The sequence below is a fragment of the Camelus ferus genome, chromosome 3 (genome assembly GCF_009834535.1).
Source record: "Camelus ferus isolate YT-003-E chromosome 3, BCGSAC_Cfer_1.0, whole genome shotgun sequence".
NCBI classification, from domain to species: domain Eukaryota; kingdom Metazoa; phylum Chordata; class Mammalia; order Artiodactyla; family Camelidae; genus Camelus; species Camelus ferus.
Genome location: NC_045698.1, coordinates 90,224,936 through 90,252,587, shown reverse-complemented (window position 1 = coordinate 90,252,587; position 27,652 = coordinate 90,224,936). Strand labels below are relative to the sequence as shown.

General features: G+C 36.1%; 1 protein-coding gene across 2 annotated transcripts in view; it reads right to left on the bottom strand.

Annotated features, from left to right (window-relative positions):
• Window positions 1-7,524: 7,524 nt before the first annotated feature.
• Window positions 7,525-27,652, bottom strand: part of CHSY3 (chondroitin sulfate synthase 3) — a 236,492-nt gene continuing 216,364 nt past the window's right edge. For both annotated transcript variants that reach the window (XM_032476645.1, XM_006184100.3), the window contains one exon: window positions 7,525-9,827. In XM_032476645.1, coding sequence (XP_032332536.1) covers window positions 8,265-9,827 — 1,563 coding nt within the window. In that variant the 3' untranslated portion in view covers window positions 7,525-8,264. The remainder of the gene's footprint in view (window positions 9,828-27,652) is intronic.

Here is a 27,652-nt window from a genome sequence, read left to right as displayed (position 1 = left end):
GTTAATATTACGCATCTTAAACCTATTTTGAGATAAAATGCATTTTTTAAAAAAGAACCCTCATGTTTAATAACATTTGATTAAATAGCCATTGAAAGAATTTTACAATGTGTCATATAATGTGACTGTTTCTAAAGATGCTGAAGAAAGCAATTAGAATGAGAAATGAATTCAGCTGTTCTGCCCATGTGACAGAGAGACTGTCACCAAGAACAGGAGAAATAATGAACTGCAGGTTAGAGTTGCCGGTTTAGGAACAAGTTCCCATCTAAAGAAAGAGGTACTATATCAAAAAGGTGAAGGAATAAAGAAAATACAAAAATATATTCAAAGGCACGGGGGGAAGAGACTCATTTCCATGTACTTTTCTCTAAAAGGTCTTCAATTTCCTTACAGTTAATTTTTGGTAAAGAAATTTAAAGCTCAAATTCCTTGAGAATGCCCAGAGAAATTGTACCTGCAAGTGTGACTCACAGCAAGAATTTTTTTAACCGAAAATTGCTGTTATGAATTGTCCCAGAATATCTATTGTTTCAAAAATGACTTTGACATTTTCACCAGGTGATTCAGAGTCAAAAGTTATTTCATGAAATAATAATAAAATTAAAAGACTATCCAGGAGCTATTAGAGTGGAAATAATGAAGCATGCATCTTAGAAGCATAAACTAGTATGTTTGATAAATGTATTTAAGAAGTGAGCTTAATTATGCATTTTAAAAGCATATAAAAAAGTATGTGATTTCATTCCAAAATATATTCATTCTGTGTAATTTAAAGTCTTTCTTTGAGATATTTGTCCCACTATCTGGGAGTCTCTTTTTCCTGTTATATTAATTGCCTCCTTTAAGATGCTTTGAAACCATGAATTGTGGCATTATGGACAACCAGGACATTTGGTAGAGATTGGTGCTAACAAGGCAGTGGTTTGAACAAAATGAGATGTTTCTTAGTATATTGTCTCAAAGAAGGCATTAGTGTATGTTTGTTAAATGAAGGAATTATGGAAGGAAAGAGAGAGGAAAATTCATTTTGCTCATCTGTAAAATGGGGAAGGTGGCACCTACTTTAGAGATAATGAAGCTCAAAGCAGACACTGTGAGATAGTTTCCCGAGTAACAGCTCACAGCAAGTAAGCACTTAATGAACAGGAGCTGTTTTGCTGTTGAAATGAAAAGTCGAACAACATAAATCACTTTCCTTTTCCCTTTTCCTTATTAAAATGGCTTCCTGTGTGACATGACAGATGGGAAAAGTGTTCGGACACAAAGGGAACTTTACCTAAATTAACAGCATGTTGCTTAAGGGGCAGGTATAAAAGCACAGGATTGCGAGCAATGTTGCTTCCTTTTCCTTCTGAGCCCTTTCTGAGATCTTAGCCTTAAAAGAATTCTGTGGAATATAAAAATATGAACATTATTGATATTGGGAAAATATAGTCATAACTGTATAAATCATATCATTATTTGATATTCTTAACCTCCATATAATGTCTAACCAGAAAAAGATTATAAAACATATGTGAACTTATTCATTATAAATGTAGTTTGCAAAAACAAAATGTCTAAAAATACACATTAAGATTTATTCATGAAATCTCCTCACCTTTAAATGACTGAATAATTAATTCAGTAAACATTTTGACGCAATGCTTTGTCCATTTAAGGTACAAACCTGAATTTAATGTTGAGCAAAGTAACTGAGGAGTTGGATCCTCTCCTTGGAGGAGATCAAAGAGTTTCTAACTTCTCTGCCTTTAGTTTCTAGTCTAAATACCCAAGAGGCTGTGTAAGATCCATGCCCTGGGGATTCCAGTTGGCTGACAAGGAGGAGAAATACATTCCAGAATGCTTGAAATAGATCAGAGTTGCTAATGAAAATGAGTTGAAAAACTTATGTTAACTTCAGCCTTCAAGCTCATGATTTATACAGTAGTAACATCTCAAAACCAATACTAGAAAGTTGTAGTCTAAACATTATATAGCCTGTATCAAGTAGTTTCTAAGTGCAAGGGACAGGGAAGAATCTGCTGGCAGAAAAAAGGAAGGAAAATATTAAAAGGAAAAGTGGGTCATCAGCATGTTAGAATGGAGCGAATACTAGGAGGAAGTGAAAACGAATACTGCAGATACCCACACCCCTACTCCCCTGTCATTTTCTTAGTATTGTGCTTTTAATTAACATTTTATTTATCATCTATTAAAGACTTCCTTTTAGAGACAGGTATTGGGGCCACTTTGGCGGACATGGGAGGTGAAAATAAATTTGAGGCTGATTGTGGAGACAGAATATTTAGTAGGTTAGACACAGAAAGCTATTAATCCTGAAGTTGTGGTATTTATTTTCATTTCTATATGAACTTTCAGCCTAAGTTATTTTTGACTGATGTCAAGTTGAACACTTGATGCCAAAATCAAGACACAAGAATCAAGGTAGGTTCGCACATCTGCATTTGAAATTTACCTACAGATCTTAGAGTCTATGTGGCATATGCACATACTTCTCCCTACTTGGCGAAAATAAGAAAATGTGATGTTTGTGGGAATTTAGGGTAGAGGAGTCGGGTGAGAACCAAGAAAGAGATGGAGAACAGCCCCACAGAGGAGGCCTGATAGCAGTGAAAGGTTTGCTTTCAGGTAATGCATGTTTCAGTCTTAGAGTTTCTACTTGAGAGCATTGTTCCCAAGCAAGATCCCAACACATATGTGCTCATCAGTGAACATCACAGATAACAACAATTATTCTAGGGAAAAAAACCTTTCCTTCCCTGTTCCTCCTTTTTATAGGAGGTCCAATTTAAATACAAATTTATCTTTCTAATCTTATACTCACAAATTCCTTCAGAACTGATCCTATAAATACCAAGGCTGGGTGGTAACAGAACAGCAAGAATGTGTACCAGTGCCTGATGGATAATCAAAACTCAGTCATCTCAGCTTTTACACCAATCTTTGGATGAATACATATTAACTGAATTCGATTGAAACACAATCCTGCATGGAGTAGAATTCCAAATATGGCACAGACGTTGGCAGCTTCTTACATGAGAAAGGAAGAGGGAAACCGACAATTGTATGTCAAATTGAAGGCAACACTGGAATATCCTGACAGCTTGGTGCCAGCGCCAGGTGGCCCGCTGCGGGCTGCAGATGTGGCTGTATCACCATCGGGGGCATGAATTACTGCCGATGTCTCATCATCCCCACCACCTGCCGAGCCAACCTTGGCAGCGTGACAGGAGCCTGAGCGAGGCTGTGGGGCACAGCGGCAGAACCTGCTGGCATGTTCTGGGACTCCATCCCGTCTCTCCTGGGGCTACTGCTTGAAAACGGAAAGTCTAGGAGGCTTCTGGCACAGACAGACCACCTCGACTGTATGTTTGACAATGATTAGGATGCTAATAAAAGTGCGGATGGGGAAGGTAGGCAAGTTAGCAGCACTAACGACTGATAACAGATCCCTTTGTTGTCCCTCAGGACACTACTTTGCCCAATCACCCTGCAATACCCATAATTACATAATTACTATTTCTGATGAGATATGTTGTCAATGTTTAAGCCCAAATGAGACTTCGGGGCGGGTGGGGACTGCACAGATTACTTGCAGTCTCCTTGTAGACAGACATATCCCTATGGTAAGGCTACACTAAGTTTCTATGACTTGCAGGACATCAGATTAATGACTCAGAAAGCCTCGGGTGGTTGGGAAGGAAAGACAGCTTGGCCACGTAAAGTGTGTCGATGCTTTCATTCCCCCATGTAAATCTCATCATCATGGCCAAGATGGAGCTACATGTCTTTTACTGGCTATTTGAGACTCATCTGGACATTTCTGTTGAGTGACAAGAGGAAAAGAGGGGAGACACCATGTCTCTTTCCAGATACAAGTCTCCCTTAGGCTATGCCCTCCGGGATAAGGCAGTCCTAGGTGAGGGCTCGACAGGCCTGGCGGCCCTACTGCCTCTCATATGGCCAATCCAAACCATTAGAAAAGGGCCTGGTCTTCTGGGTCCTCCTCCTGGAAGAAGGAATTGCTCAAGGTGAATTTGAAAATGTGACCACATAAAACCAGAATGGCCCAGCCACAGGGCTGCTGACTAGAGATGGGCTCCAGCCTAGAGATGGGCTCCAGCTTTCTTAGGCTAAAAACAGGAAACAAACTAAATGTCCATCAACAGATGACTGGATAAAGAAGTTGTGGTATATGTATACAATGGAATACTACTCAGCCATAAATAATAGTAAAATAATGCCATTTGCAGCCACATGGATGGACCTGGAGATCGTCATTCTAAGTGAAGTAAGCCAGAAAGAGAAAGAAAAATTCCTTATGATAGCACTTATATGTGGAATCTTAAAAAAAAAGGCAAATGAACATATTTACAAAACAGAAGCAGACTCACAGCCATAGAAAACAAACTTATGGTTACTGGGGGGGAGGGGGTGGGAAGGGATAAATTGAGAGTTTGAGATTTGCAGATACTAATATATATAAAGTAGATAAACAACAAGTTCATACTGTATAGCACAGGGAACTATATTCAGTATCTTGTAGTAACTTATGGTGAAAAGGAATATGAAAATGAATATATGTATGTTCATGTATGACTGAAGCATTGTGCTGTACACCAGAAATTGACACAACATTGTGAACTAACTATACTCCAATAAATATATATATATTTGTCTGTCTATCTTATCTATCTATCTATCTATCTATCTATCTATCTATCTATACACACACACACACACAAAACCAAACCAACAGAGGGACCTCGTAACTTACCTTTCCAGTGAGCACTTACTCTCTTGGTTGGACTATCACTCCACACACTTGGGTCATTCATTCCTGTGGCTTCCATGTACTGACTAAGCACAAAGGGCTCAACTCTTAGATTTAGAAATATCTTACCTCTGACAAAGCTGCCTCAGGCTAAGTCTGTAAGAGTAAAGTAACATAAACAGTCAGGCAACTATATGGTTGTTTCACTGTGGACAGTTCTGCACTCAGCTGGCTGAGCCCATAAAGAGGGGCTGTTGCTGGCATCAGGAACCCTGAGCATTTTTCCTGCTGTGAGGTCCAAAAGCTTGTGAGCAAGGAAACAGAAGAAACCCTTCTCCAACACAGTGCTACCCAGAGGGAGCCAGCATAGTAGGGGAAGACTGAGATTCAAAGCCTCGAGAGGCTCTAACTGAGCACAAGATCAGCAAACTTATCTCTGTCCAGAACCAGCATACAGCAGAAGCAAACTGAATGGTGGATGGAACATGGTCATGTAGTCAGCTGGACCTCTGTGCCCTCATTGTCTCCTATGTCACCCCAACAATTAAGAAGCCGTGGGTTAGCATGGGAAGACAGCAAGTAACAGAAATCTCAGCTCTACAGCATGGCAACTATGTGAACTCACGACAAGTTACTTAATCACTCACGATCTCAGATTCCATGTCGGTTGAATGAAGAAAATAGTATCAGTATTCTGAGAGCTGTTATGAGGATTACACTTAAAAGGACAATATAAGTAAAATGCAGTGTTGTGTTGAGTGCCCAGAAGACGATCGATACGATGATGTTGAAGGTTGATGGAATTGCTCTCGGGGTGGTATTTAAATAGAACATCCATAGCTATCCAAATAAGGTAATGCCAATACCGTACAATATTGTGCTTCAGGCTGCATTCACATTGCGTTGCCCTTGAATCATGGGATTTTAAGTAACAGATATTACACGGATGGAAAAACATTCAGTTTCACTAGTATAACTCCAATACATTTCAGTCAAGAACTATCACAGTACCTGAAAAAAAATCATAGGAAAACTTAATGCAAAATTATAAAATAGAATTTAATGCACTTATATTAATTTCAGTATAGGGTGCATGTGTGTAATTAAGTTCAAATGAGCTCTCCGCATTCCTGTGTTTCATCAGCATAATTTCATCAATACAGTGGAGAATGCCACTTCATCCCTGGGCAGGTGCCTCATGACCCTGTAAGACTTGGGGTGTTTTAAACGAGGCCTCTGCATCAATTCTTCAGTAAAACTCTCTGCTGTTTCAGTTGCCTAAGTTAAAGAAAAGAACAGACCTTGATTTCTTTTCTTCATTAATAAAATCATTAATAATTATTATTTAGTAATAGCTCTTCCCAAATGACTGCCTTTACTGAATGTTAATATATTTACTGTACAGGAAGATAAAACCCACAAAAGAGCTAAGAAACAAAACATAGGAAAATAAGCTGTTAAAGTCAGGGCTTGTGAAGGCCGGGGACAATTTTAGAGCAAAGATCAATTCTGAATCGTTGGCCCTGTCAAGATTTTTAACATCTAAAAGTGCCATTAATTCCTTTCTGATGAATCTTGCATTATTAAGATATGTTATAGTCAAGGAAAGTGCCATGACATTTGACACAATGTTAAGCAATGTTATTTTTTTTGAAGCGCCCAAAATGTCTTCACTAGAAGAGATTGCTACCCTGTAAGGAACTCTCATTACTAAGGCAAATGCTATATGGCCTCTTGGCAGTCAGTTCCAGACAATGGTAACAAAGCACAGTAATTGCTTTCAAATCAATTGTGATGCAAATATTAGTGTTCTTGTGTGAAAAAAGAAAATCAAAGTGTAGAACACTATGTATGATATGCTACATTTTGTGTATAAAGGGTGAAAAAATAAAACATGTCTTTTTTGCTTCTGAAACTTTAGAAAGACATGCACACAAACATACATACACCTAAAATGGCAGATATGTGTGGTTGAAGGCAGATCTTGGTGAACAGGTAGTGAAGCTGACAGCGGAAGACATTTAAAATTTTTGCTTGATTTTGGAACTGTGCAAATGGGTTACCTATTTACAAAATGAAATTTTAAAAATATGACTTCTAAAGATCTTTTTGCACAGATTTTAATTTTTTCTTACATTTCTTTAATGAGGTTATGTTTTTCTACAAACTAGACAGCATTGACTCAGTTCTAAGAAAGAATGATGCATGAAACTAAATGACTTTCCCATGTGTTCTATAAACTACAAAATTATAATTGTAAAATTAATTATATACTTATGTTATATTATAAATATAAGAATATTTACATTATATTTATAATTTCCCCATTTACTTTTGTATCTTTGAGCCATCTACCAACCCACATTAAAGGCCATTTCTGACCAGTTCTTGGTTCAGTTTGATCACAAAGCTGATGAGATCAAGGAGGAATACTTACCCTGGAATGTAAATTATTAAATTTTAAAAACTGTTCATTTTAATCACTTATGAAGGTTAGGACTTAAAGCACAATGATACAGATATCATGCCCATAATCTCTTATTTATTTTCCTAGCCTGTGTAGCAAGCACCTTTTGGCGACGATGACCATTAAGAAACACATCAACTACGACTGAAAGGAAACAACACAAATATTTCAGTGTTTTTGAAAAAGAATACTGTTATACCTGTGTTTTATTATAAATAACCAGGTTCTGTCATTATCTTCTTGCCAGCAAATGAAGGACATTGTCTCATAAAGCTTCTAAAATGTACATGAATATTTAATTAAATCATATTTCCTTGAGAAAATAAAGTTCATTCGCATTTATAGCAGACAGTTCTGAGGAGTACATAATTGTCAGAAGACCAGGGTAGCCAGTACCGGTTGCTTGTGGAACAAAACTCCTCAATTTTTAAAACTTTTTTTAAAAAATAAACATACAATCATAAGTGTTCATTTACTTTAAAAATCCTAAAGATGAAGAAAATTATTGTCTATATATTTAAGTCCTTGTATAAATTACAAAACTCAAGTTTATGTTACAGAGTCCCTTCCCCATAGGAAGCATAAAGCACTTTTGTGGTACCTTTCACCAGTAAATATTCGTATCACATTGAATTTGACAAACAAAAGAAAAGTCGATATTGCATCTTTAAGCCCCAAGAAAACATTCTTCTAAGCTGTCTCTCGTGATGAATGAGCTTCAAAAGTCATTTGATTGCCACAATTTAACTCAATCTCAAATAAAGATATATAAAAGCTATACATATATTGACTTCAGTAGAAATCTGAAATATCAGTGAACTGCAGACTCTTCTTGTTTGAGGTCAACAAACACCCTTTGGAAGACAACCAAGAGTCGTTTAAGACCAGGACAACAAAATAAAATTATAACAATAATAATTATAATAATAAAAATAACAATAATCAAATAAAAATAACAAAACCAACAATGAGGTAAACTCCCCTTGAAAAAGGCAATATGATGTGTTGCCCAGACTGTCAGGAGAGAGTTCGATTGTACCTGACACCCAAATGTTTTTCCAACCACAGTTCAGCCAGTTGCATGGCTGAGGCAAAAGTACTTGCCTTGGATCCCAAGCACATCTTATACTGCTTAGGGTCCAAGTTAGGGTCACAATGAACTGGATGGAAAATATGCACCACTCCTACTTCTTGACTTCTGAAGGGCCTTAAGCCAGACAGAATAACTTTATTGTAGAGATCTACATCTTCCAGTCCCCAGCCTTGTATTGAGGTATCAAATCCACCTGCACCCAGAAGATCACTTTTATAAATACAGGTAATTCCATATCCATAGTCTCTCCAAAATCCAGTCTTCTTTGAGAAGACAAAGTCATCATCAGTGGGAGGATTTCCCCCATTGGTTACCTTTGGGTCATACTGGCTAAAGATGATGGGGTAGTACACCTGCTGTCCCTGAACTGTATTGTCTCTACATCGTTGGAGAAAGTCTCCTCTGAAGATCAAGTCAACATCACAAAATAGCAGCAAAGTATCATTGTCAAACTGGGAAGATCCCATTTCAAGACCCAGACCTCTGGAAAACTCCCCCTCCATGGGGATCAGGGTCATTTCTGCTTTAGGGTACTTGTTTTGATATTCTTGAATCAGCTCAATATGCTTGTTGGAATCTTGGCCAGAATCCTTACTGAAAAGAATGATGACCAGCTTTACATTCTGGTTTGGGATAAGACAAGTGTTCTCAAAGTTCTCCATGAATCTTGAGAAAATGTCATACCTTCCAATGAGAGGAACAAGAATGTGTATTTTCTTTTCATTGTGCCCTCCCATTTCTTTGGCACCTTGAAAAGAAGACAGTATCTTTAAAGAATTAGAGATAAAGGAGAATGACTGAGTGTCACTGTTAATACTCTCTACAAGACTGTTGACATCTAGCTCTTCAGTTTCTCTGAAGAAAGGCTTGCTGAACAACTGCTGAAGATAGGCATGACGTCTCACTGGCACAGTCAGTTTCCTCCCCTTGTGCCTTTTGTATAAGAGGAGCAAATCCAAAATGTACTCCACTCCATGCATGGGATCAACCCTGCGGTAGCCATACTGGATTTCCTTGAAGTCAATGAGCCGTCCTCTGCTCTTAGCATTCTCATTGATCATCTCCATCACCTGCAGGACGGTATCATCCAGCGCTGTCCTCAGGATGCTGTTGATGCTCTGTCGAGGAGGCTGGTTCTCAGAGGCTGAGTAGAGGAGCTTCCCTGTCAGGAACTCCCATTCTATCACTTCATCTCTCTCCCGAGGCTGGAAGTGGTTGAAAGAAGGCATCACTCCCAGCTGCTGGTCCTCTTTGCTCACTTCACTATTACTGAGCTTGCTCATCAGAGCGCTCTCCCGGTGGAGCTGGATGGTGCGGTAGCGAAGTTCAGAAATTTTGCGGCTGAGCATGTAATTATGAAGCCTGTATTGGTAGGCAGGCCTTTTGTTTGGATGAAGTGTTATGGCTGCGTGGATTTTGCTGTTGTGAAGGTCTTGTATATAACCCTTCCGATTGTGTTCATAATTTTCATGGAACAGTTGCTGCATCTGAAGAGTAGAAGGAAATCAAGATGTTAGAATAAATTCAAAAAGAAAATAAGTAATAAATGAAAATATTATTTAAATGAAAATATTTAATAAAAATTATTTATATGGTATGACAAAACAAAAATGCCTTGTGAAATTTATATTTAAAAGAAATTAAAATATTTAAAATGTCAGATCTGTATGCTGTAACACTGCAAATTCACCTCCTGTCAATTAATATGCAAATACTGCAAACTAACTTTCAGCTATCTATTTTTAAGTAAAACATCTTTTCATGCTTTCTTTCATCTATTCATTCTCAAATCAACCCGAAATATCAAAGAAAACAAGAACTGTCTATCCATAACCCCATAATCATTGTGAGGATAAGGCAGAATGGGTAGAACATGGATTTTTCAAAATTGGGGTTCACCCTGAGGAGTAAGTCCAATGTCTTTTTGCTTGGAATGGCAGTATCAGCCCCAGAGGAGACCTACATTTTATTTAGCATTCTGATAGACCATCTATACAGAGAAGTTCTTGGTAAGGTAAAAACTATTGCTCTTGATCTATACTGCTTACCTAAAAGACTGGTATCCAAAACTAGACCTGCTTGACATCCTTATCAGCCAAACAGGCTCTCTGCTAACTTAGACAAAGCTCACCACCTCAGGCAGAAACAAAAATGAGATCACACTTCAAACTGTCGGCTGACTACTCTGCCAGTTAATGAAGACACCTCCATCACACCCATTCAAGAAAATGACCAATGGAGGAGGAGGAGGAGGTGGAGGAAGAGGAGGGGGAGGAGAGTCAGCAGCAGCAGGTGCAGCATGAGACATATATGTGCAAATAAACTGATGAACAGGAGGAAAGGAGCGCTGCAAACTTAAGAATACACATCCAAAGCAAGGAAAAATTATAGACAAAACAAATAAATTGAGGAAGATACAATCCCTCCCTTTCAAAAAGAACTCAAGGAATAGATAGATGAACTAAACAAGAAATGCTACTAGTCCCAAGAATGTGGACAAATCTCACAAACAAGTGAAAAAAGCCACATATAAAAGAACACGTTTTGTATGATTCTATTCATGTGAAATTCAGAAACAGGTAAAGCTAAACTATGTTGTTGGCTGTTACAATAGCCATTAAAATAACAAGAAAGGAGGTGGGGTTTCTGGAGTGCTGGTGATGTTCTATTGGTTGATCTAGGTCATTGTTACACATATGCATTCAATCTGTGAACATTTATTGAACTGTTACTTAAGATATATTTGTTATACTCCAAATAATAAGACTTTATTTATTTTTTTATTGAGTGATAGTCAGTTTACAATGTTGTGTCAATTTCCAGCGTCGAGCACAATTTTTCAGTTATACATGAACATACATATATTCATTGTCGCATTCTTTTTCGCTGTGAGCTACCACAAGATCTTGTATATATTTCCCTGTGCTATACAGTATAATCTTGTTTATCTATTCTACATCTACCTAGTTCTAGTTTTATTTTAAAAATATGTATACACGTGCATATAGCACTAGGTAGGGTTTTCTGATATATATGTATATAAATGTGTCTGGACATGTAGGGAAAGCAAGAATATGACTATCAGAGCAGTTCTCCTACCAAAGGTGACGTAAAAGGAATGAGGCTAATACCATGGCAACTTCTTTATTGCCACTATTTCACCTGGTTCTTATTCTATACTCAGACAGATTTCTTAAGTCAACATCATCTGACTCTGAAGAATATAACAGTAGATATTTCAAGACGGATTTTGGACTTGAGCCAAGACATAGTAGTTCAGCTGCATCCAGTATTTTTTTTTCTGAAATCACATTCCAATTATTATTTGAAACTCTGATCGATGTTAAATCAAATTAAATCCATAATTTTCAGTGGCCTATTAGATCTCCTTTTTTGTAGTATTATTATTATTTTTGCCTGAAATTACTTCAATATTTTACTTCATGTTATTTTCCATGGATTTTTTTTTATGCAACAAGATAAAAAGAATTCTGATGGCATGTAGAATACTAACTTATACCGCCTCTAGTAAGTAGTGGCTTTCTGAAACTTTTCTTAAGGCCTACTTTGCATTACTAAGAGAAGAGAACATGCTAAATTAAATAGGAAACATTGCTCAGAGGCAGACTGCAGAGTTACCTAGCTCCTTTAATGATATTAAAGTGATTAATACTGTACAACTTGATAAATGTGACATTCTGTTATAGGCATTTTGTTATCTGAGTATTAAAATGTTTAACTAACTTGCATCATTCACATCATTACAACCCAATCCACCAACATAGTGCTTATTTTTCTAGCATATTCCTTCATAGCAATATTACAGCAGATAAAGACAGTGAGGGGGCAATCCTTAGAAATAGCACGTTTATACATACTCTAGGTAGTATAGTATTGATGAGACCATCTTGAATTTATGCCATATCTGCCATTAAGAAGCAGAGAGTATATCCAAATTTTCTACTTTTATGTTTAGGGAAGTCCAAGCTATACAGGACAGATGGAAGAATGTAGTTTTCAGAAGATGAGTGTGGCACTGTCTAGTTGGCTTGCTTCATCTTTGTTCATTTTTGGAAATGCTTGAGTTATACATACATTCAGGGCTTCAATGTATCTAATATGCCACTGAGGTACCTCCTCCTAACAAAAGTCCTTAACATTTTATTACAATGAAGATAAATTATTGTGGGGGTTTCAGGAAACCAAGATTCGAGAGGGTTAAGTAATTTAACCAAGGGTCTACCGACAGTAATGAGATTATGACTAATACTAGAACAAGCAGTTAATTTTATCACTTACTGCACTAAATTCTGAATGTAGCAAAACTGTTTTAAGAAAAAGTTTAAAATATGCTTTTAAAATTATATTAGCTTGTTTGAAATAATTCAGGGCTTCCTCTCCTTTCAGAATTTTCAATCGATTTCATGGTACCTCCAGAGCCTTAGACTGAAAGGGAAAATCATTTCACATTAACAGAATCACAGCAGCAATTAACATCAGTGTGTCCTGACTGACCCCAGTGTTTTAAGTGTATCACTCAAAATCCCATCCTCTGAGAAGGAAATTACCTGAGAAGTTATAGATAAATTTATTATGAAAATCAGAGTAGAAGAATAAAAGGCAAGATTTAGTCATATGTAATTATTAATCTTCTATAACATTAAACTTCCATTTCCTTTTTAGATTCATTAATAATGAAAACATAGCAAAGACAGTTTCTGAAATGATCATAGCTATGTAAATAAAGGACTTCATTTTAGCAATTAAAATCCTGAAAGAAATACTAAGGAGCTGAGTGCAAACAGGCACAGGGTAACTTCCGGAGCCCTGCAAAGCTAGATTGTGCTAATGGCTGCACAACTACATAAATTTACTGCTATTTAACTAGGTACTTAGGAGGGAAGACTTTTACAGAGTGTAAATAAGGCTATTTTTGAAAAGACATTGGGAACGTTAAAAATAAAATCCAGTAAACTCCAGCTTTAAAAATGAGGAGATCAGAACAATATATAGTCACCACAGTACGGGTAGGATTTCCAAAAGCTGACACGTTTGAGCAGGATCATCAGGAAGCGAACGGAGACAAAAGACCAAGCAGAACACTGTCAGTGGCAAAAGGGTTCAAAGACAGCAGACCTCAGAAATAACCAGAAAAACAGACAGCCTGACAATAAAGGGCATAAAACCTACTCTCTGGATACAGCTGTGGGTGCAGGAACTGAGGTGACATGGGCTGGCAGAACAATCCTTCTGATGGAAGGATTTTGTTTCCGAGGAAGTAGAAGGTAAGTAGAAGAGACAGAGCTACAGAAGTAAAGTATTAAACAGTTCAGCCAGGTCTTCGTGAAGCAGGTTTAATCTGAGGCAGCAGGGAGACCAACACCTTTTCTTTGCAGAAATCAGCAAGCCCACCACTGTAGCAAACATGTCTGCCTGAATGCATCTACAGGGTGAAGGGCTTGTTCAGGGAAAAGGAGTTCTTCCAGAGATCAGTATGTTTTCTAAAAAAGGGCAACAGTACAGCATTAACACAAAGTTTCTGTAAGAAAAAAAAAGACTAGACAAAAACCAGCGTCCCTCCCCCCAAAGAAGCCATTAAACTGAGGTAAACATTAGCAACTGTTCTAAAAATGTAAAGCATTTTCCTTTATCTTGGAAAACAATAGAGTAGAAACAGCAAATCTCAGAGGTGTGACAGTAAGATGAAATGTTGGTTCACAGAACTAAGAAATAAAGAAAACAAAATAGACTATTAACAGGCATGAAAAAAACCGTAAGGAAAATAAAGAATAAACACTGTGGGAAGCTCAGTAAGGGACATGAAAGATGATTAAGAAAGCTAAAAAATGGAATAGAAATAAAGAGTTCTAACGGATTAGAGAGGCACAATTCAGGACTTAGGAAAGTACGTGGTACAGAGTAGCTGCTATTAGTAAAAGATAGTAAGAGTTACCTGTTAGTATTGTCATTGCTGTTACTTGTTTTCACTACTGCTATCATTAGTGTCGGTATTGAATGAATGCGTAATTGAGAATGGCCTTGATTAAGTTTTCCTTAGAAAATAATTCAAATATTCTCAGTACAGCTGTCATTTGACTTCAGATCATCATCTAAAAACTAAGAGACTGAATTGTTTTTATGAGGTCTCTGTTGAAACAGAGGAGAAATAAGAGGCCAGGCCATTACTGGAAAGCTGGAACATCATTTGTGTTCTCTATTAAAAAACTAATTGCGTTAATTTTTCTCTATGAAGGAGAAAATTTCCTTCATGTATTTATATGAAGAAATTATTTCAATTTAGGGCAAGCTCTTTTGTTCCCACTGCGCCACTTCATTTTTCCTAAAAAGAAATAATTCTCTATCTTAGAAAATCCTCTTTGAATCTCTTCCTGTATGTAAGATTAAGGAGGATTTAGGAAAAGAAGATATTCTTGTTTGAAGGACATATAGACTCTATAAATTAGAATAATTTTATGAAAGTGAACAAGGAAATAATAAATCATTAAAGAGGTGTAAAATACAATGGTGACTATGTACTTAAGGGTTGGGTAATTTGCCTTACAGATATTAACATTTATTTTATTCTGATTTAATTATGCAATTCTACATAACTAAATGGAGAATCTCACTGCCCTTAATGCAAATGCCTAATGATCTGTTATTTTATAAGACCAGTAAATATAAAGGTTCTAAGCAAAACAGCGAATGTTTAGAATACCACTATTATTTTCCTCAATTACTGTCTTCAAATATTAACAGTAAGTTCTTAAACCATGTCTTACTTCTCTGACAATAATGACACAATGAAATCAGTACCTAATTCTAAGTATTAAGGAGAAGAAATAAGTTTGGGAAAAACAAATGTACACATATCATTCTATAATTACAGAGACAATGAAAAATGTTATAGCTTGAATAAGGTAATTGAAAGCAAAAATCTAGTTTAAGTATGATAAGACGCCCTTCTTCAGGTTTGTCACACAAAATTAAGAGTATTACATATTTTACTGCTAAAATTCATAAAAATAATAGCATCTTGGAAATAGCCATATATAATCTACTTTAAAAATTCACCATACGCATGTGATAAAACTGCATGAAACTGCACGTATGGGTGCCTACACACACACAAGTAAACATAAGCAAAACCTGGGAAATCGAAACAAGATCAGTGGAATATATTAACATCAACATCCTACTTGGGATATTTCACTACAGTTTTGGAAGATTTTGCCACTGTGGGAAACTGGTTAGAAGATACATGGGATTTGGAGAGGGTACAGCTCAGTGGTACAGTGTGTGCTTAGCATGCATGAGGTCCAGGATTCAATGCCCGGTACCTCCTCAAAAATAAATAAATAAATAAACCTAATTACCTACCCCCCGCAAAAGAAATGTTAAAAGAAGTTAAAAAAAAAGTCACTAAAAAAAAAAAAAAAGACACATGGGATTTCCTTGCATTACTTTTTAGCAGCTATACGTGAATCAATAATTGTCTCAAAATAAAAGGCTTAATTAAAAATTATATGCAAAAATTAAAATAAAATACTGTCTCATAAATCACCCCCAAAGTATACTTAAAAGAAGCACATATTAAAAACTTTTGATCCAAAGCTGCAGATGTGAATTTTGCCTTTTTTCCTTCATAAACCCAGTGTTTTGAATGACTTTGAATAATTTTAAGTTAGTGGTGCATTTTCCCATTACTTTCAGCCCCATAAGCTTTCTTTATGCTTGTTTTATGAATTTAAGTTGTCCAAGGGCATTTGTGTTCTTGGATATCCCTTTAAAGTAACAAAAAACATAAAATGTCTTCTTTCTGAAACCCTGTGTCATGCCACAACACAGATGAACCTTGAGGACATTATACTAAGTCAGTCACAAAAAGACAAATACTGTATGATTCCACTTACATGAGATGTCTAAAGCAGTCAAACTGATAGAAACAAAAAGTAATTTCCAGTGGCTGGGGTACAGGGGAAATGAACTGTTCACTGGGTATAGAGTTTCAGTTTTGCAAGATGATAAAGTTCTAGAGATCTGTTGCACAACAAGGTGCATATAGTTGACATCACTGAACTGTACCCTTAAAAATGATTAAGATGGTAAAAAAAAATGTTTCTTTTCCTTTTATTCCACATGAGCCTCACCTTTCCTAAATGGGAATATAAACCACTGTCTGGCCAATTAGTATATTTTGTTATAAATGATTTACTCCAGATTAGTTTCATTCACAGGCATGATCTCGCTCATGGTAGCCAAAAATGGTTCCCTTTGGCTACAGACTCGCATTTTGCACATTACAACCCCAGAGAAAGAAAAGCAGACTTTGCATCCAGACAAGGGCAGAGAAGTGATATAAGAAAGACCAAGTGCTTCCGAGAGCACTGAACATATATATAGCCCTGAGCTACGCCTCAGAACAAATCACACTCAGACCTCCCAGTTCCCTAGGACAGTAGTTACTTCTCTGATGCAGGCAGTTCAGTTGTGGTTCTGTCACTTGCAACCAAAGGAATCCTGTCAAAACAATCCAATAAACAGATACATTTTAATTTCGGCTCTCTACTAATGCTTTAGATGATTTCCCTCTGTTTAATTAGCTAGTTTAATCTTGGTTGAAATCCAAATAACAGTCTCATATGGGCAATCTGTACCTTTAAAACTGGTACTTTTCTTCTTGTTACATTTAATTTTGTTAGCTATTTTAGTTAGAAAAAAAACAAAAAAAAAAACCCAACCTGTCAGACAACACAGAAAATAGCTTCCAGACACTCTTACAAGTGATGAAGTTTTCTTAGCAGTATATATTCTCTACAGTTTAAAAATACTTTCAGACAACATACAAAATCATCATCTGATAGAGATTTCCCAGCAGGATATATTCTGCACACATGCTATCTTAAGCAAATATCAAAGAGATTTAAAATAAGAAAGAAATCACTAAGTTCATCAGATTTTAGTTGACAATGGTATTATGGCACATAATCAATTGTTAGTTTAAATAAACCCATGTAATTATCCTGTTAGAAATAAAGTAATACTCCGATAAAAAATGATCATTGAACTTGACTGCGTATCAATTTGCCTGATTTAGCCTGACATACCTACATTCAGGCAGTGGCCACATAGATGCTTCCTGATACGTAGTTAAGATAAAAGCGGATGATTGTTGAAACCTACGCAATTCACTTCCCCTGCAGGTATTTTTAAATTTTGGGTAAATTGTCAAGAAACATTCTTGCATTCACTATTCCCTTAAATCTTTTATTCTCCTCACAATTAATTACAGAGAGGAGGCAAAGAAGAATTTCAAGAGGTTTTCAAGATGCCACTCTGCAAACTTGCACACATCCCTTCTTCATGTAATAGTAATATAACTGAACTATCCCTTTCACTGGTGATTCAATTATCACACCGTAACTAGTAATAGACAATAGGAAAGAAGGAAGTTATCACTTTCAAAAGCGTTCATGATCTTTGAAAAACAAAATGTAAAGATAGTAGTTGCCATACAATTTTGAGACATTAACACAATGAATTTATCTCACCCATTGGAGCAAATATGTCAACTACATGATAGAACTGATCATGCATAAAATTATACCTCATTGTCTAAAGAAAAAAAGAAAATAATCTGTTTTCTAGTCCATGGGTTTCATTCCAGTTACAAGAGCTTTTAAATCCCATCAACTCCTATAACTAAAGTTACAGTCAAAGATTTTCTTTGTTGTTTTCGCTATTGATTTTTAAATTTCCATTCTCCCCAGATACAAGCAACAAGTCACTTAACTTTATGAGACTGATTGGAAGCTTATTAATTCTGTATGAAAGTAATATCATCCACTAATGTAGAAGAACCTACTTTAGGAATGGAGCAGACTTATGATACTCTGTTTGAAGAATGACATGTACTTCTTCATTTGAAAACTTTGACTACATGACTATTTTTAATGATCATCATTAACGTTCCTGTAGTAAACTTCATGGTAACTTGGACTGCTGTTGGTAAGAAGCTAAATTTTGATGATCTTCCAACAAACAGAAGGAGGGCCATTATGCAGTGTTCAATGATAATTGGTTTAGGTGCAGTTTCTTAGGTCAGTAGGTCTATGTTCAAATACTCTGAAATGAAAATAAGACCTTATAGTTTCAAGACTTAAGAGTGAAAATTTCATATTCATTATGTAGAAAATGGACTTTGGCTGGCAGTACATTACAGAGTCCAATGTTATTGGGTAAGCTGGGTAGGAGGACATACTGCAGGGCCATGTGCATAGGAGATGCTCAGGAAACCTAGTGGAATCCATTTAACATAAACGTTCAAAACATGAGAAAGATAACATAACACATCTATGACAGTATGATAATTTCTTTCAGTAACTTTGTGTGACCAAACCGTTCATGATCTAAACCTCCCCAATATTTTGGCTCCTTCTCTTAAATGTAGAATGAATGACTCATTCATTCATTTAAAAATACTCATTGAGCTTCTAAAATGTGTCATTTGTTACGGTAGAGCAACAAAAGAAACATGGTCCTGCTCTCATGGAGTTAACTGCCTAGTGGAGGAGACAAACACTAAATATATAAATCATAAACAGCTGTATAATTTTGACTAATGCTCATTATGTTAATTATGCCATCTGGTACTTGCTGCTTTATCTGATTGTATGCCTTTCTAGATGTCATGCTCCTGGAGGGTAGCCTGGGCCTAATAATAAAATAGTTATGATTAATTTTAATACATTCACATATGCACCCCCCAAACTAGTTGGTAACCAAAATAGGGATCAAAACATTTACCGTAAGAACTCTGATTCTCTAACAGAAAATCTGCAGCATTCTGCATTATTTCCCAGGCTTCCAAATGTTTCTTTAAGTTAAAAAGCAAAATGTCACAGAGGTCTTCACATATCTGTGTGGTACAAGACTTGGCACATATCTTAAAGCTTTTATATCTCACTTAAGTAGTCACTCGCAGTCCCATGCTGTTGCACCATGACTGACGGTGGTCATACATCTCTTTACTATTTTTTGTAATTGACGTAGTCATCCAAGCAGGGAGAAAGGTCGAGGACACCCATCATCATTCCTGCTTTGTGCCACCGGAATGTGAAATGATCACAGGGGTCCAAACTGATTCTACATCAGGCTGGGCCTTGTTACATTAATAATTTCTGCACAAATAAATGAGGTGCTGCTGAGAGACCACAGGAAACGAGAATGAAAGCAAAGCTGGAGGAAGGCCTTTGATACCTGCATAGAGACAAGACAGTCTTCCATTCAGGAAACAGGACGAAACTCAGAGTTATACAGGAACTGTTCGAGTGGAGTGGAGCGGAGTTAGGACTGGCTATGGGGGACATCTCAGTTATTTAAAGGGAAGAAGAAAGAAGCTTTCGTGCATGTTCCTCTGTCATTCTTTCAGCTTGTGCTCATGCATATGTGTTTTGGGCTAAGATCCTGGTTCTGGAGGCAAAGCCTTGGCTTTGAGATCTGCTTTTCCATTCCCAGTCTGACCTTGGACAAGTTACACATTCTGGGAAAAGAAGAGCTCTTCAATTATTCTGTTCATTATATGCAAAACATGTTAAAATATGTTTAACATGTTTGGCATCAATGGGTGTCTCTTGTATTTTTATTAAGTCAACTTTAGATAGTGAAATCTCTTGCACTCTAAAGCAGACTGCAACAACATCCCTGCTAAATGCCAATATCTAACTTAGTAGATTATTCATGAGTAACCTTTAGTTATACATAAACTGTGAAGATTTTAAGATTGTGTATCCTTTGCCTGTAAGAAAGGACTTAGACACATTTAAATCAGTTCCCAGGTCATCAGGCAAAATCTAGTCATTCATCAATAGGTGACCAGGATGGCTGGGACATTCCCTTTAGCCTCACTCAATGGTTAGACAGGTTTCTTCCCAACTCAAGGTCTCTTTTCTCCCTCCTCTGGAAGCATTTACTTCACAAAAGTTATAACTGTAACCACTTCCTCTGCTTCTACGAGATATAAATCTTCTTCCAGTCTCTTGCCAGGTTTACAAGCCAGGATGTCTTTCTTAAAGATCTGGGAGCCATTCCTTTGAATTGTAATCATCCAGAAAGACAGAGATACTGTCTCCCTGTCTCTGGGTGGGGGATAGAAAGCTCACTTCCATACACACACAGATGGCCTAATAACAATGACCAGTGTCCCTGCTGAAGTCCTCCAGCACCTTCCCACTAGCTCAGCCCAGCACTTAGACTCTCCTGCCTTTTGTTTCAGCAGCAGTTGATTTCAAACTCTCTCCCCTATTGCAACAGTTCTGAATAAAGTCTTCCTGCCCTGTTTAACTCTGTCCTGTGTAATTTTTCTTTTGCAGGGGGCGCAGACGCAATACTTGGTGATGCACTGTGTTGATCCACTTAAAACTCTTTGCTCTCATTAGCTTAAAAAAAAAAAAAAAAAGAAAGAAAGAAAGGCTCAAATTAAGATCCTGCTCCTTATGGTGTAATCAAGGAGATAAGCAGTGCTTCCTTCCAGCTGATTTTATTAACATTAAAGTTTTATGAAAAATTATGAAGATCCCTAGAGCTAAATACCCAATTAAAATAAAATAAGCATGGCAGGATGTCTATTATGATGTTTTTCTTAGAAGAAAATTCCTAATTATAGTGCGGTAGCCTTCTGCCTGGGCTCAGCACTGCTGTGGGAATGGATGGGAATCACAACTCTAATTAACAGGTAGGTGCTTCCAGGATGGTGCTAAACTAAAAATAAGTAAAGCCTCATCTTTCAAAAGTCAAGTTTTCTGGAAAGGAAAACACAATGACTTGAGTCATTCTGACCCTTCGAATTGCACTGATATTTCCTTCCTGGAGACTGGGTACACCTTGTCTTTGTTTCCCGCATATCAAGTTGTCACAACAGGAAAACATAATTTGTATTTAAGGCTTAATAAAATAATTTCATGAGACCTAGTTAGTGTCGCAGCACATTAATTAGCTTTAGTAAAAGAGTAAAGGATAATTTGGGTTTCAAGTCTGCAGAGGTATCTTTCAAAATGCATTAAAAGGTGTTAAATTTTTTTTCCTGTCTGAGCAGATAAAATTATATAAATGACATATTTTTAGTCCCAAGAGGCAAAGGTAGAATTCCAAGAAGAAAATGGATGAGAGTTGAGGAATATAACTGACTGGTACATTCAATGAGTTAAAAAGCTGTATTGTATAAATGAGCAAAACTGTACACTCCAAATCCCACTAGCTTTTGGTTTGTTTTCATGACTCTGTTTTCAACATTACTGCTCCCAATACTGGAGGGTATTTAAAATATGTTCTAGATAATGTTTACATGGTTTTTATTAAAGATAACTTAAAATATTTACATGCATATCATATCTAAATTTTTAGATTTTGTAGGGCTAATCTCTGGCATGTTCATTGTGGAAAGAATTCATAAAAAGGGAAATAACTTGGAATCACAATCTAACACATGGTTTATAGGACAATTAGCTATTTACAAGGAAAAATACATTTAGATCCTTATCTACTTTATAGCTTATGTATAGATAAGCTTATGTATAGATAAGATCTATACATATAGCTTATGTATAGATCTAACATATATGTATGTTAGATACATACATGCATATGTATATATGTATGTGTGTACATATATGTGTGCATCTCAGATGTATTAAAGACCCATTTCTTACTAGAATCACCCGTTACAACAGAAAAAAAATACTTTAAAAATGTGGGTAAATATTTACATTTTCTAACATGAGAACTCCTTTTTAACCAAAAACAAAAGTATAAACACAAAAATAAAAATTAGATTTTAGTATTATATTAGCATTAAAATATTCCCATATCGAAAGCACCATAAATAAAATTTGAAAGCAAACATTAAACTAGGAAAGTGATTCTTGCAATAATGATATCATGTCAAGAGTTATTATCTTTTATCAGTTGTACGTGGAATCTAAAAAATGATACAAATGAACTTATTTACAAAATAGAGACACACTCACAGACATAGAAAACAAATTTATAGTTATCAAAGGGGAAAGTGGGGAGGTAGGGATAAATGAGGAGTTTGTGTGTAGCAGATACAAACTACTATGTACAGAATAGATAAACAACAAGGTCCTACTGTACAGCACAGGAAACTATATTCAATATCTTGTAATAACCTATAATGAAGAAGAATACACATGTGTCACTGAATCACTATGCTGTACACCAGAAACTAACACAACATTGTGAATCAACTGTACTTCATTTTTTTAAAAAACGTTATTATCCTTAATGTATCATTAATCTATCATTGCTCTCCTCTCACCCTCATCACCAATTCCAATCTCTTTTCCCTTCCAACTATCTCTTGAATCTTGATTCTCTTTTTATATCGTCAAGACAACCACTCTGATCCAAAATACCGAGAACTTCTCTGTATTTCTGCAACAGTTACCTATCTGACCATGTCTCATCTGGCCACTCTCCAAACAGTTCTCCACGATAGAATATAAGTTATCTTTTCAAGGCCCAAATATGATCATGTGACTCTCCTTTTCCCCCTCAGTGACATCCAGTGCTCTCAGAATAATAATGCTCTTAGAGTAATGCATTCCTCTCCTGCTTTCTCTCTTATCGCTCGCTGTCTGTGCTCGAGCCCTACTGGCTTCCTCTCTCCCTTAGTGCCCTTCCCTCCACCTGGCATGATCTCCCATCCCTCACTCCCATTTCTTCTCCTATTTAATTATTACTCAGCTTAAATATCACTGCCTCATGGATACCTCCTCTGACTACAGCAGGACTCGTATATGTTCTCCTGGCTCTAGGCACCATTCTTCCCCACTGTTTAACCCAGTTTTAATTTTACATTCATTTATTCATCTAAATACATGTCTCCAAAACAAATCTGGGAGCTTTCTGAAGGCTAAGACTTCTTTTCATTTTATCTCCAGCATCCAGCATGCTGTAAATGATGCTGGCCAGGGCTGTCTGGAGATGGGAGCCTTGATGTACATCACATGCCTATGAGTAGATTCCAGATTTTCAGGAAAGACAAGAGACTTCTAAAGATCCTACTAGAATCAACCTGGTCTTTAAGTCCCTGCTTTAAAGCCTGTTTCTGCACAGTGATATACTGAAAGGGAAAAAATGAATAAAACATGTACCTACTAAAAGAAACAAATGTAGTTTCTTCTCTCAACTTTCTAGTTCCCTACCTAGTACCACTAATTTTCTTCCTGACATATAGACTCATTACTTAGCAGCGTCTCAGACTCCTTTCTTCCTTTTTCTGGCATCCCTTTCAACACACTTCATTTCTTTTTTTTACAGGTGCTTCCTAATTATCCTTTTGTTTCCTCCTCTCTTACTGCTTGGACCCTACTTCAAGTCTGGATTCTTGCAAATGTTTCCATTAGGGGACTTAGTACTAGCACTCAAAGAAGCCACAGAAGGTTAGATGCAGATGAAATATAAACGGCTACATCAGAACTCCAGGAGAGACCAGGAGGACATGTTCACAGGATGCTGGAATCCATTTCCCTCCTCACTTCAATTGGAGAAGCTCTGCTTTGAGCTGTTATATATTAGGTTAAGTAACCGTTTACTTGAAAAACTTTCTGCAAACGGGAAAAAAAAGTTTGAAAATCACTGTTCTCAATCACCCGAGGTTGCCCTTTCTGCACAGCCCTGCCAATTCAAATGCTACTCATCCTCTGAAATCTAGTTAAATTTCTACCCCACAGATGCATCTTCTATCAATTCCAGGGCAGCCTGACTCTTTTTTGCAAGGTATTACAGAGCTCAGTAGAGCACACAGATTGGGGTTGAGTATTGTACTTGGTTTCCTAATTTATTCTTTTGTCAGTTACAGATTCCTTCCTTCATTTAGCTAATTAGGTATTTAGTTATTTTCACTCCTTTTCTATCGACAGTTAGATTTTAAGTTTAATCTGGCAAAGATACTCTAACAGATTTTTTATTTAGCTCACTATAACTTGTGTTGGGATAATTAAGGATGACAAAATCTGATTAAATGATTATAATTTTAATGAGGAAGAAAAATAAATATGTTGTCTTAGAACAAATGGGAGCCCCTCTTCGGGATCCCAAGTTGAAAAAGATCTAGAAGTTGAAGGGAAAAGTGCTATGACAAATTGGGAGGGAGTCCCATGGGCCATTTGTGTGAGGGACACGAAAGCTGAGGCACACTCTTGCTGCTTAAATGTCTTTGTCAAAACAGCTTCTGTGTATGTTCATGTAAGTTATCTAAAAAGAAGAAAAAAATTAACCAAGCATCAAACATACTTTGTGTTCATTCTGACAGTTTGTCTCTCTATTAAAGAAAATCATGTATGTTACTAGAAGCCGTATTCTACTCTTTTCACGTATAAACATTTTTGGAGAATGAAAACGAACACTGATATTACCTTTGTCCTCCACATGTTTGCCTTCCATGTACTCTTTCCTCAACTTCTTGATCCTATTTTTTTGGGAGGGTGGGGCTGGGCATTAAGAAGTACATGATAACGAATTAAATAATTCCTATAGCAGAGTGCTGGTGTGCACAAGCTGCACTGATTGAAAAATTGCCTGTTTGATGACAAAATAAACTTGAAAGTAATTGCAATTACACAGAGAAGGCACAATATTGCTACACTCACATCACCTGAGTCTAGCTCTAAGTTGATTGCAGCTTTGTAATTTATTCCTTCTGTGGTACTGTGAGACCCATGCTACAACTGCTATGAGGCTTTTCTGTCACCCCTCAAGATTCCCTTCTGAGGGTGTCCCAGAGCTCTGCCCTTGTAGAAAGTGTAATGAGAAATAACATACAAACTAAAACAAACAAACAAACAAACAAACAAACAAACAGAGACAGGACTAGTGAGAGTTGGCTTTATGGCTTTTTAAAAAGGAATACTGGAAGGAGCTGATTTCACAAGGAAGATGCTTAGATTTGAAGTCTATAGACCAGCTACGTGACCGTGAGCAAACCACATTATTTGTGTCAATCTTCTCACCCATTAAATGGGGAGAATAAAGCACTGCCTTTTCAAATATAAAATGCTGGTGTGAAAGTCAAAGAACAGTTATATAAAAGTATTAAAATATTTACATATATGATATATTATTTAAATGAGCAGTTTAAGAGATGTAGAAAAAATGTATCTCTGATTAAATGTTTATTTTCTACAAATGTTCCAAAAACCAAGGAATGACATTTATTACATATAGAACTAGCTATAGGTAAAAGATTTATTGAGGAGTAAAATCAATTGACAAAATAATAACTAAATAAAAGTGTTTTTTGGTATAAATTTGAAATATCACCCAAAGATACTCTTAACTTTCAACCAGTAATTTTCAAGTAAAAAAAATCAAATACTCATTTGAGATCAGAAATTCTCAATGGAATTATGGTGTATCAGAATCTTGGGTAAGATATATAGATACTACAATTTGAATGAAATTATGTATATATTCTAAAATTATCATTGCTCTCATTTATTTTTACCATATTTTCCCAACCTAATTTAAAGTTTTAAATAACAGCAAAGAAGGACATTTGATTAGTAAGTAACTTAAAAGACACCATGAAATCCAGTTTTCAGTAATTTACTTTAGAATTTAGGACTTCTTAAACTCCTTTATCAGGAAAATTAAGGATGGTTTCAAATGAGATATTTTCTTACTTCTGAGTTCCTAAAATGATTTGTTTTGGTCTTTTTTGTAAGACAAAATGGTCAAACTACATTTTAAGGAATTAAAATCACTCAATTCTAAATCAGAAACATTATGCTAAGTTCAAAGTGGTGAGAGAATACAATAAGCATTCTTTTATTGCAACAAGTTTGTAATGACTGTATAAATGACTGATACCCTTCGCAAAATAACCATGCCAACTTTATAATAAACATTATAATGTGCCTTTGAAAATCCTAATAAGAAATGTATAGCAACAACTAAAGAGAATTTAAGAGCATAAGAGTAAACTCTGAATAAACTGCAAAAGTTACCATAATCATGAATGAGTAATCAACTCCTTAAAAATTGATTTCTAAATTAGTTAAAAATTCATTAAGTAGAATTTATTAAAATGCCTTTTAAAATACTATGCAATTCCAGAAAATATATCAACTTTAAAAAATGGAACTTAGTGGGCTTATCCCAAACTATCTGTGGTGGTTGAATAAAACTAGCCAAAAAAGTCTTGAAAAGGAAAACATAAAATTTCTTTGAGTAATTTTAATAGTGTGGTAATAGTAGAATAATAGACACATACATCAACAGAATAGAATGAACAATCCAGAAAGATTCCTACACATATTAGAGAAATTTAGTAAATTAAAAGGTAGTAATTCTAGTAGGTGGTTAAAGGATAAATTATTCAACAGATGCTGTTAGGACAATTGTCCATAATTTAGGAAAAATAAATTTGACTTCCTAATTTAGAACACATAAATATAAATTTTAGATGATTAATTATATATACTTAAAAATAAAAAACTATAGACGTATTAGAGGAAAATTACCTTTTTTCTATCTTTTTTTTTTAAATGGTAAACTTTAGAGTGTACTTTGAAAAATGAGAGAAAAGATTTTCAAAGAGGAAAAGACTGTGCATGTGATGCGTATAAACAGGAAAAAGCCCCAAATGGACCCTAGGAATTCTCTGCTTCTGTCACTTTGGGACTTACTTTATTTTCATAAGAAAAGACTCAGATTAATAAATTTTAGTCTTTGTTCTTTTAAGTAAGTTGTATCAAAGTCACTGAGTATGTTTGCCTGAGGGAATGCAGGAAACCTTTTGTTTAGACTTTCAGATGTTGTCTTCCTAAGTAGATCATGGAGAATCTTGCAGCAGAGGGGAGAGGGCTGGGTCTGGTGTCAGACCACCTGGGTTTGCATCCTGCTCTACCTAATGGGATCTAGCGTAAATCACTTAATATTTCTTTATCCCAGTTTTCTTACCAGTAAAATGTAGAAGATATGATGATAATGAAGATTAAACTAATTAGTATACACAACATGTTTGGAAGAATGTCTGGTGTACAGTAGCTACTCAAACATTTCACCATGAGGAGAAGTAGTAATTGAATATCAGAGAGTCTGTAGCCTGTGCTTCCTGGAAAGTAACAAAAACCAGCAGGACATTGTTCCACTTCCTGGAGCTGTCCCCTGGCATTCCCTCTGAAGGTTTAATTGTAGCTGTGGTACAACCTCTCTAATGGCCACGCCCCTCATCCTCTACCCCTCCCCCTCATTTGCCAAGTGAGCAACATTATCTAGATGAGAATCTGCC